This window comes from Salvelinus alpinus, chromosome 5 (assembly GCF_045679555.1).
Source record: "Salvelinus alpinus chromosome 5, SLU_Salpinus.1, whole genome shotgun sequence".
Classification (NCBI taxonomy): Eukaryota; Metazoa; Chordata; class Actinopteri; order Salmoniformes; family Salmonidae; genus Salvelinus; species Salvelinus alpinus.
Genome location: NC_092090.1, coordinates 50,934,029 through 50,946,186, shown reverse-complemented (window position 1 = coordinate 50,946,186; position 12,158 = coordinate 50,934,029). Strand labels below are relative to the sequence as shown.

General features: G+C 38.8%; 1 protein-coding gene across 2 annotated transcripts; it reads left to right on the top strand.

The window, feature by feature from the left end:
• The first annotated feature begins 6,565 nt into the window (after positions 1 to 6,565).
• On the top strand, positions 6,566 to 11,884 carry otpb (orthopedia homeobox b). 2 transcript variants are annotated; one of them, XM_071402249.1, is made up of 3 exons: positions 6,566 to 6,744; positions 7,224 to 7,609; positions 10,025 to 11,884. In XM_071402249.1, exons 1-3 carry the CDS (start codon positions 6,708 to 6,710, stop codon positions 10,526 to 10,528), a joined length of 927 nt encoding a protein of 308 aa, XP_071258350.1. In that variant the 5' UTR covers positions 6,566 to 6,707; the 3' UTR covers positions 10,529 to 11,884. The 2 variants fall into 2 exon arrangements, with proteins under 2 accessions (XP_071258350.1, XP_071258349.1); XM_071402248.1 differs by having other exon boundaries at positions 6,566 to 6,783.
• The last annotated feature ends 274 nt before the right edge of the window (positions 11,885 to 12,158 follow it).

The following is a 12,158-nucleotide window of genomic DNA, read 5'->3' as shown; positions in this document are numbered from 1 at the left end:
ATTTGTTTACCACTTTTTTGCTTCCAACATGATTCCATATGTGTTATTTCATAGTTTTGATGTCTTCACTATTATTCTACAATGTAGAAAATAGTAAAAAATATTTAAAAAAACTTTGATGAGTAGGTGTTCTAAAACTTTTAACTGGTAGTGTTTCTACACCTGCATTACTAGCTGTTTGGGGTTTTAGGCTGGGTGTCTGTACAGCACTTCGAGATATTAGCTGATGTACGAAGGGCTATATAAAATAAAATTGATTGATTGATTGATAGTGTGTATTTGTGCAAGTATTGTTTTTGTTACAGTATTCCATTTCAGGGAGCTTTCTAAAGACAACTGGCAATGCCGCTTAGTACTGTAAAATAATTGTATATTACTGTAGGTATTTACCTGTAAATTTACATCAACTCTTTCCTTACTGTAAAACATATTACAGCATACCTGCTGTAAATTGTTTTACAGTAAGGAAAATAGTACTGTAAACTATATTAAAACATCACTGCTGTAAAGAAAAATTACAGTATTAAACTGGTGACTGTGGTGCCAGGACAATGCTGTAAATTTACAGGGGAAAGTTTTACAGTGTAAGCTACAGTTCCCTTGATGTGCCATAGGGCTATTTGAAGTCCCCGTCTTGTGACTGTCGAATTTGTATAGCCCTCATAATCATCACACATAACATAGCTGGCATTACTATCATTATCTTTTACCACTTCACCAAATATTTCCCAAATATTACTTTTCTGGCACTCCCTTCTCTTTATTTTCAACTCTCCATTTCACAGCTTTTCTCGTATTGAATTATACTCCGAAATTAAAATGTTTGCCTCCTTGGATCAATTTTACTTTCTGTGATTCAGAAGATAGTGGGAGAGATTTTTAATTAGAGAAGAATGGATTAACTTTTTCAATGCCAGTTAGGGATACTATAGTTATCACATTTCACATTGGATTTTTTAATTCTGGTGCTGCTCTGCACACACAAGCTTGATAGAAGTTATTGAATGGAAATGTAGGCGATTGAAAAAAATAACCCCAGAAAACACACAATCAAAAATCAAGCTTGCTAGCCTAGCTAGCTCTGGTCCAACATTATGCCAACTCTAAGCCAAAGGCATTCAAAGTTCCTCCATAGAAGCTGCTCCTCTATAGGTATAATTCTGTGGGCCTCAATCAAATAATGTAGGTCATCACAAGATGCCCAGCACTTCAAGCCAGCCTCCTCCTCCACCCTCTCTCGCTCCCTCCTCACCCACATTTAATTTGAATTTCGCGACCTTACACTTGTCTTTCCATAACACATGCAAGCAACTCACTGAGCTATAGCTTGCCAGCTCCATATCAAGCTGCACTATCCTCAATACATGATTCGATAAGTAATTTAATGTCGAGATAAATGTAAAAAAAAAAAAAAAAAAATACGATTTCAGAGGTTTTTAAAAGGAACAGAAATTAATGATATAAACTGTACCTTTTTGTTTCGAACTGGTTCAGAACTTTATTTTGCTGGTCGAAACAGTGGAACAGAACGAAAAAAAGTATGGTTATGTTCAGAACGAACAAATTGGAATATAATTTCGGTTCCAACCCTTGCTTTTCATTTAATTTGATTTCAATTTACTAGAATGCCTTGTTGTGTACAGTCTAGTAGGCCTACATCAGACATTGGACTGCACAAATGCACTGACTAACCGGGCCTTGCATTGGTGTATTGGACTTGATATGTCAGACCATAATAACCATGGTCAAGTCCACGTTAACACTAACACGATCTCCTTCCTGCAATTTTAAAATTGCTTTTATTCTTAATTTTTTATAGATTTTATTTTTTAAAGTAAGAAAATAAATATGAAGTAGGCTATAGGAAATACAAAGGCAGAAGATCAATTATTGAATGGAAAACCCAGAAAACACACAATCAAAAATCGTGCATGTCAGTATTCCACATCCAACTCACACAGTGATCTTATAGATTTCGATAATTGTTTCGCTCACCTCCAAACTCTCATTATCGCTTTAATACAGTCCCGTTTTTCCGTGACACACACAAGATCTGTCTCATTACGGAAATCGCTCTTCAATTCTGATTATTTTATTTGAAACCATGGTTATATTTCTGTGCGCTATATCACGCTGTAATGGAGTCCAGGCGGAGGGCAGGGGACTAATAGGGGCATCAGATGCAGCGGGCGATTCAGCCTGGGCAGGAGGCCCAGAGTAGAGCACTCCTGACAGGCCTTCCTCTTCACGGCTCCCCACTCTGTCTCTCTCTCTCTCTCCCTCTCTCTCTCTCTCCAGGGCTCAAACGCTGCAAACGTATTAGAAAGTCAGCTGCTCAAAACAATAATATAATTTGTTAAGCTGCCATTTCTGTAGATGGAAGATCGATTTTTCTTTTAGATTTCTGTAATTGAGTGAATACAGATGCCAGGCGGATTCACACACACATACTCACTCTCTCACACACACACACACACACACAAACTAACAATACGTCAACAAAAACTATCCTGGTAGAATATATCGTCTATTATAGACCTAATAATAAAAGATGGTATTCAAAGTCCACTCCGTGTGTGCAGTTCTATCCAGGGATATCCATTCCCTGATTTAAATGGGTAGGCTTTCTGCGATAGTGTGGCACCTGTTCTACTAACCCAGACAAATTGGATATCATTTGTATGTCTCTGAGTGCAGCATGAAGAACGTTAGCGGTAGTTTCGCGAGACAATAACTAGCATTAGCGCAGTGACTAATGTCTACAGGTATGATAGCAATGCTTCCAGTCATCGTGCTAACGCTAGTTAGCATACAGTGAGCTCCAAAAGTATTGGGACAGTGACACGTTTTGTTGTTTTGGCTCTGTACTTCAGCACTTTGGATTTGAAATGATACATCCAAATGTGTCACTGTCCCAATACTTTAGGAGCTCACTGCATGCTACCATACCTGTAGACCTCGAGTCATTGCTCTAACATTAGTTAGCATTGGCTTGCGAAACTACCACTACCTTCCTTCATAGCCGAGACATAAAAATGGTGTCCATGAGTTCATCTGAATCTGGGTAAGTAGAACAAGGGCTTAAATGGCAGAACTCGCAATATCCCTATAACACAGTCGATTACAAAAAATCTGAGTAGGGAGGACACAGAATTCTTGATCTGAAATTGCTTAACAGAATTGCATTTGTTTTTGTTGCGCTTCCATTAAAAAAGTGTCTTCTCATCCGCAGGACGCATGTAAACATCCATTCCACCCTCAGATGCGCTGCATTAAACAGGGACGATTGTGTGTGTGAGAGAGCGTTTTCACTGGGGAAGATTGATGTGGTCCAGTTACAAAGGCTGAGTGAGATGTATACCCCCTTTTATCAGGTTCCTATATGTATTACAGCCATATCAACGCATTGGGCGTTAAAACTAAACCATTCATATTTTTTGGCTTTTATCATTTAACAAAAGCTAAATCGGGGTGACTAATAACACTACTACTACTACTACTAATAATAATAATAATAGGCCTACTTATAATAATACAAATAATGTTATGGTGTTGTAGGCTTCTAAACACAAATTCCATAATTTGCAGGGCCTTTAGTTGAACCATATTTTTCTTTATTGTTTCGTATTATTATTATTATTTTCATATTATTATTATTACATTATTGTTGTTAATGCTATTTGTAATGTTTGCTACATGTTTGCGTGTGCAAGGTTTATGATTTCTTCTGATGTAGCCAAATGTTTCCTTGCCTTGTAGCAATTCTCCCAATACACATGTCTTCAAAGCTTAGATGTTTACTACTTTGTTTAAATACATTTAACAACCATGGTATGAACAATTGCATGCACGTTTTTCTTTGTCATCCGTTTCAAATGCAGAATTCAATAAGCTTGTGAAATTGGGTTTAGCCAATAGAAAAAAAGTTTGGTTCAATATATTGAATCAACATTTCTTAAATATTTGTGCCTTTCAGTGCTGAAAGACAAAGGCAAGTATGCAGGGATTGCTGGCTTATAGAGAAATAGGGATAATTTATCAAGCCATTAGGCAAATCGGCCCATATTTTACTTGCAGACTGAACCTTTTGGCGGGTTTGTTTGCGGCTATGGAGAGAACTAGGCATGCCTTTGCAGAGAGGAAAGCAGTTTTTGTCATCTGACTAAATTTTATTGTCAGAGAACACTTTATATATATATATATTCATTTTTTTGTGGTGTAAACAGCATCATATTACTTAATTTTTCAATACAGTACTACAAATTACATTAGGCCTAGACACAATTACAACTAATTCCATTAACACCGTTTTCCAATAAGGGCATGTGTTATAGAAAGTCCTCACTCATGCTGGAGATTCATTGATAATGATAAGGAGCAAACTCTGACAGTGTAACCTACAGACCGCACAGCTCTCCTCCACTCTCTCACACAGAGGGTCCTCCTGCAGACAGTTGCATCGAAGCTCATCTCTGTGTTTCTGATCCTCAGATAGTTTTTTTTCTAATAGGCTATCTTTATATCTTACCATTAAATGGACCACCTGACCTTTTCCCCTGAGTTTCCATGCTTTGCCGATCCCATCCGTATACATCTGGGTGATGCCACCAGTGCCGGCCTTGTTAACAGATTGCAGCAGCATAAAAGATGAGTTGAACCGGTGTCATCCCGGAGAGGGGGAGAAAGGGGCCGAGCAGTGAGGGTTCTCGCTCGGACGCCTCCTTTGTGCGTCTGTAAAGGAACCATTTAGTCCTGGCGGCGGTGGTCTATTCACACAGCCACCCCTGACAGCTGAGCTGCTAAAGCCCCTTCTCTCCAGTATAGGCTATACACTGTAACAGAAAACTATAATTTATACGGTAATTTTAGGTGTTATCATCAATAAAACACTCAAACGTTTTACTGCAGCTAACTGTAAATGATGGTGCATTGTGGGACAATTACTGTTTTTCGAATGGTACTGTAATTCCACCTAACAGAATACAGCACCATACCATATCTTTGAAGCCCAAAAACCTGACCACTAGTGGGCACATGTTAGTGTTGTTTCTGAGTAACATATTTTGAGATGTGCCTTGGAAGAGGCTATATTTATTTCTGTACCAATTTAACTCTTATTTGGCTATAGTGCCCCATCAATTTGAAATATATATGGGACACATTGGAGTGGCAGCAAGTATTTTTTACAGTACACCTACTGTAATGTAACCACTTAAGGTTTAACCTTAAATGGTTGAGCATTTTGCCATGTCCTTTTGGTCTGTTTTGCCCAGTAGTTGCAGCCAGTTTGGAAGTCTTTGTTAAGGCCTCTAGAAGTGCAAGTGATATAAAACACCAAATGTTAATTAATTCATCCGTTATTAATTCATTCGGATTAAGGTAGTATTTACTTCTTTTTTTTTTACAGTATAATACAATCCATTTTACGGTATTGTAGCCTACTGTTATTACACAGTATTTGCTTTGATACCGCATGTATATTACAGTAGGAGTACTGTAATATTAAACACATAATTTTACTTGCCACCGAGCTACGTGTAAATTACTTTTAAATTCTTGGTAAGCTTAATGAGCTAAATCATTTACGTCAGGTTTTGTTTGAGCGAAATAAATAGCATTAATTGCTCCGGTGTTGATGAAAAGTAGATCGAGATAAAGCAGCCGATCAGTAACTGCACTTAAATCCATCTCTTCACATGTATTTATTTCGACGATTTGTTTCCACCAACCACATGCCTTGGGGGAAAATACATTTTATTTAGGATAGAAGAAGAGAGGGAGCTTTGTAGCGCATGTTAAACCAGCACAGACGGAAACAGAGATCTCCTCAGCTATCATTTACAATAAACCCCCCTTTCTCTGACAGCGCCATCTAAACAGATAAATTAGTACAAATTCACTCAGATTTTACTCTAATAACAGTGATGAAAGCATGTAGATTCATCCCTAATTACACAAATGCCTAATCCCTAATGGTCTTGAAAATGACTGCGATTGTATTATAATCTAAACATTGTTGTTTGTTGATTCAGGGAAGGAACCTACTCAAATTACCCACATTGTGACAGCTTTGAAATTACATGGATGTGAGACATGAATGGTTAATAATAGCAATATTTAAAGAGTAGTTGTGTTGTTTTGAATGACCTAAATCTTAATCATACTTCAATCCAATTGGGTTCATATTCCCTTTTCTTCAACAAAACTATGTGTTATCTGTTGTGTTGTTACTCTGTTATTATGATGAACTGCAATCATAGACCTATGGTCACGTTTCAATTATGTGCAATTCCAAAACAAATATCCCAGTAATTTGGGGTTAAAGCTATTAAGGGTGTTTTGTGGTAGTTTATAGATAAAGTCGTTCTAAAACGTAAACTAGAAGGATAAAAAGCTAATGAATCAGTGCAGAGAATGACGGGAAATAGTTGCTGCTAGGGCGTGGATGTGTGTGAGTGGCTGGCGATAGGGGGTCGTGGCGTTGACATTTCCAGAGTTCTATTCTGATTGGCTCTTATTTGAAGAAGCTCATGGGTTCTTTCAACTATTAAGTGCCTCCCCATCGCTCTAAAGGACATTATAATGCAAGGGTCCTCCTTTTTGAGCTCAAATAGAATTTTCTTTCATTTGGAGGATATATAGCTTACTTAAAAAATATATATTTAAAGTTGTAAGGTGGACCATATTTCGCACTGGAGCGGTGCGCCATGCTCTCTCACACCGATCTCCTGGATGCTCGGCTCGGTGAGTTATCATCGCAAAACTCCGGTCTTCAACTATACTGTAAGCTGGAGCAATTTCTAATCTAACAGCATTATGAAATTAAATTGAACCATTTGTCTTTGATGTCAGCCCGTTGCATCTAAGTAAAATAATTGTTTCAAAAACGAATAATTTCAACCTGCCATGATATTATGTGTACATTCTGAAATGTTGATGTTGATTAAATTGAATTTGTGAGTCAAGCAGAGGATGGATTATATGTGTAACACTTTTAGAGGACTCGGATGAATAACAATTGCCTGTAATTTGACAAACATTTTATATTTCACATCAGGGAATTAAGATTTTACCCTATACAGACAAATGTATAGCTCGTTCTTCAAATGCATAATTTCAGTAATTTCTGATTGTGTTTTATCCCTCACTCAAGGGTCTCAGAGTTGTTCTCTGCAGCGCTAACTGTGTTGCCATCTCTCTCGCTCTCTCTCTCCCCCCCGCAGGGATGAAGGATGCTGCGGAGCTGCTGGGGAACCGAGACCCGATGAAGTGCCGGCTGGGCGGCGGGGTGGCGGACCAGGGAGACATGGACCCTGGCCCGGACACCGTGGAGGGGGCCACCTTGCTGCCCGGGGATGAAATCCCCACAGGTGGAGCCAACCAGCCGGGCATGCCGGTAAACAGTAAGGACACTGAGAAACAGCAGCAGCAACAGCAGCATAATTCTAGTCAGACTGCGAACCAGCAGAAACAGAAGCGGCATCGAACGCGCTTCACCCCAGCTCAGCTGAACGAACTGGAACGGAGCTTCGCCAAGACCCACTACCCAGACATCTTTATGCGTGAAGAGCTGGCGCTGAGGGTCGGCCTCACCGAATCCCGTGTGCAGGTAATCCCGTGTCCTGGGGTATTGATGTTTCTTTAGATTACATTTATCCACAAAATGTCCTGTTAAATTGATATCATAAACATGTGGAATCAAATAATGATTAGGCTACTCATACAAACATATTTTTATACATTTCTAAAACGAATACGCCATAATGATATGCAAGTGTATTGGTTTTACAAAATGTGTTTATTAGCCTAACTATGCAATTCACTATTTGATATACTGTAGCCAAGAGAATGCCTTTAAAATTAAATTATAACAGCCCATCAACATTTTAAGCAATTATTTAGCCTTGCTGTATATTTATTTTATATTGTTAGAATTAGGCAATACAAAATGTCAATAACGCAATGAGCATAAAAACAACGTGTCCGATATGTATCAACATGTATCCAAGCAAATGTTCCACCCATATAAGATAACAAGTAAACGTATTCTGATATTTAGCAATATGAACAGAAGAACTGATGCACAATAGCATGACATTGATTTCGTTATTTTATAGGCTAAGGGGCAGGTGATTGAAAAGTAGAAAGACACATCAGGGTCAGGAGCGTTGTCCATGGTGCTGGTGCACCTCCCCAACGCTTGCTGTTGCCCAATATCATGCCAAACCACAGTTCTACCAATGGCAGCGATATTCCTTGTATATAATCCAGTTTAAATGAGTTTAATTGAATAAGAAACATGCTATTTTATTATTCATAATATTTACTCGATTCATTTCGAAACAATACTTGTTGTTGACGCTCACAGGAAAAGCTGCAGTCAAGCCATTTCTCTTTGTAAAAAGAAAACTAATTTGTGGCAGTCTATAGTAGGTCATTCCTGAAATAATGGGGGAAAGTTTATCTTAAAATATAAACGATGCCTTGGAACTTTCTTCTCATTCAGCAAAGCATTGTATACCACACTACTGTAAGGCCTATATTGCAAATCTGCAGAAGCGCTGTTTGTATTAAGACCTAGCAAAGTACAATTAGAAATGCATATTGAACGTCACAGAGAAATAATAAAATTTTCCATAGTTTATGCACGGTGCCATAATGTTTTAGGAAATATTGATACTGGTAACGTACAAGGATGCCTGCATATTATCAATTTGAATATATTCATTAGTTTCTGTCTCTAACCTATACCTTTAGTGCGTCAAAAACGTCATAAATATTTTGACATTTATTTTAATATTTTTTTATTTAGAATGGGCATAGTCTAGGCCTATAACATAAAAACATTTGAATTACGTGGATGTATGCTGGATTTCTAAGACACTATAATAAAACCAAACACATTTTTATCAACCTATTTGTCTTATTTATACGTTGACGGATTATTAACCAATGATGTGAAATTCATGCAAATTACCCTCATTGCAATAAAGTATATCATTAGTCATGGCTACAATTAAGTCGTTTTTATATTATAAACAAACACTAAAGAAGTAGGAAAGCAGGCCTATCTGATATCTAAACCTACATTTCTGCAAACAGTGCATTAGATCTGCAGTGTAACTTCGCCCATTTGTTGCCGTCCTCTGGAATGGTCTATCAGCTACGTCTTAATAGGACGCTGTGCGAGACTATATTGTACTTTGTTAATGGAATGAGAAATTGCATTTTCTTTCCCCTCGAGTGTAATGGATTCGCTCGGCGTTTCACGGCTGGCTGAAGGGAATGAGAGCGAGATTTTAGATTTAATACAGCGGCACAGACTCCCGGATCCGTGAACACATTAATCATGCCTGGAATAGCGATGAAATCTTCATAAAGCTCTATCCATAAGACCCTACAAGTAACCTGCCACGCACTGCGTGTGTGTATGTTTTTCATACAGAGTTTTATGATTGTTTTAACAATTATTTAAACCACTGATTTGAGTATTTTTATTACGTAAATACAGTTTTAACCACTCTTAACGTCAGCCGCTGCTTCCGTGCGAAGTTGGTTTAGAACATTGTTTTGGATACGAATTCCGTATTATAGTAATGGATTTAATCTGAACGGTCCATAGACCACAGAGATCCTGTGCAATTACTGCTCCGATATATGATGCCTACCTACACAAGGTTCAGTTTAACGCCCCTTGCAGGTCTCGAACCCACAACCACTGCTAACTACTGCTAACCACTGCTCCAATAAGGGTTAACCCCTAGGCATGGTTCATTACATTATTCAAGTATATTAAAGAATATGAGGACCAATTTCTAATGTTTATTTTTGAAATTGTACCTTATTTATCCAGGTTGAGTCTCTGACTAAATAAAATGTTCAAAACATAGCTGGTAATTTGTAAGACTTTTGGATATCCCTCTATATTCCCTTTCCAAGTTTAGCCTATAAGAATACATGCTATATGTTTGAAATGTGTTATATAGCCTAACCTTTCTCATGCCCTCTTTCTTTTTCTTTCCAGGTGTGGTTCCAGAACCGCCGTGCCAAGTGGAAGAAGCGTAAGAAGACCACCAACGTGTTCCGCGCCCCTGGCACTCTGCTACCAACGCACGGCCTGCCTCAGTTCTCTGCTGCGGCTGCCATGGAGAACAGCCTGTGCTCCTTCCACGCCAACGACTCCCACTGGGCCACGGGGATGCACGGGGTGTCCCAGCTCCAGCTCCCCCCTGCCCTTGGCCGCCAGCAGGCGATGGCCCAGTCCCTTTCCCAGTGCAGCCTCGGGGCCGGCCCGCAGCACAACTCCATGGGCCTGTCCAACGGCCTCTCCTCCAATGGCTCAGGCCTGCAGTCCCACCTCTACCAGCCCCCGTTCCCCGGGATGCCCGCCTCCCTCTCCGGTCCAACGAACGTGTCAGGTTCGCCACAGCTGTGTAGCTCTCCGGACAGTGACATGTGGAGAGGGACAAGCATTGCCTCACTGCGACGCAAAGCGCTCGAGCACACAGTGTCCATGAGTTTCACTTAATGACGTTTGAAGATGACCCCCTTTGTTTAGCTTTTAGCTGTACCCCGCCCTTTTAAGAAATACCTGTGTGAAGACTACTCAGGACTCAAAGTACTTCATGAGAATAACAATGAAATAGAATGGCCAGACTGGAGTCTGAGTTGTGTTCAGATGTCATAATAAAAAACCCAGATGACATTGGCTTGTAAATTTGGTGAAGTGGACGTGAGAAATAGGCTAATTTACCTGCGTCTCAGAAGGTCTGTTTATCTTAACGTCCATTTTCCCAAAAATGATTATATCACCTATTCATAATTATATTGAAATTATTTGGCCAAAAATCCTTCTCATTTTCGGTTTTTCATTAGGTGTGGCTGTTGCACCCCGTAGGAAAGTAAGATATCATGTCAGTGAATTTCTTTGTTTTCTAAGCTGTTAAATGCTTTAAATTAAGTTGGGAATCAAATTTCTAAATGCCACATGTACTGCATGTTTGAATGGGTCTGACGCATGCGCAGTGAAGTGGACTTGACCCCTGAAATAGCCTATTTTTCTTCTGCTGCCTCGTTCCCGAATTGCCCACTTGTTCACTTCTTATGGATTTAAGAGAATGGAAATGGTGTAAGGACTGTTATGTAGACTCTGACTCTGTTCCAATATCCACACTAGCATAGGCTACTATGAAGAAATGTACTGGTCATGCATTCTAAGTGGTATATATAGGCCTAGCAATCTTTTTGTTTTACATCTATGCTGGGAAGTGCATAGAGTGCATAAGATCGTCTGGGGGTGGTATGATTGGGAGGAGAAAACGGAACATTTGCTGTTATTGGCAGAGAGACTTGGAACTCTCTTTCTTATTTGTCAATTACTCAATTTACCACCTGCTGATAAAACAACTCCATTCTAACAAAACAGGCTGAAATTTCAGGCAGTCTTTCCAAACAGCCCTAACAATAATAGGTAACTTTCATAATTTCGCAGTATGATTGCAACCTAATAGTGTGGAAATTTATATAAAACACAGATGATCACGTTTTTGACTGCACTGGGACTTTAAGAAAGAAGAGTGAAAAAGAAACAAACAAACCCATTTCTACATAAATCAGACTCATCTGCATGTGTTGGCCACGTGAAAAATGGGGGTATTAACATTTATAAGACAAGAAAATGAACCTTTAAGTAACCTGTTCTAGGATGTTTTGTGTAGATAAAGCATTCTCGTACCCACTGGTCTGTTTGTGATATGTTTTAACTTATTGTTTGTGCTTTTCTTAAATGTTTGATCTTACACCAAATTGCATCACAATGTTTCCTTGAAAGGCTTATATTAATTTATTGTAAGTGGACAAATAAAATCATTTTCAATATGTCAAATTATGATTGGTTTATGTCTCAACATTAGCCTAATGTTAGAGAAAATGTGGGCTCCTCAAATCAAATGTTATTTGTCACATGCTTCGTAAACAACTGATGGAGACTAACAGTGAAATGCTTACTTACGGGCCCTTCCCAACAATGCACAAAGAATAACATATAAATAATAGAAAAATAACAACACAAGGAATATATACACAATGAGTAACGATAACTTGGCTACATACACTGGGTACCAGTACAGAGTCAATGTGCAGGGGTACAAGATAATTGA

Coding starts and splice junctions, on each gene's coding strand:
- otpb (XM_071402248.1), top strand. CDS start 6,708: ATGCTCTCTCACACCGATCTCCTGGATGCTCGGCTCGGTGAGTTATCA. Junction 6,784..7,223: donor CTCCGGTCTTCAACTATACT/GTAAGCTGGAGC, acceptor TCCCCCCCGCAG/GGATGAAGGATGCTGCGGAG. Junction 7,610..10,024: donor TCACCGAATCCCGTGTGCAG/GTAATCCCGTGT, acceptor TTTTCTTTCCAG/GTGTGGTTCCAGAACCGCCG.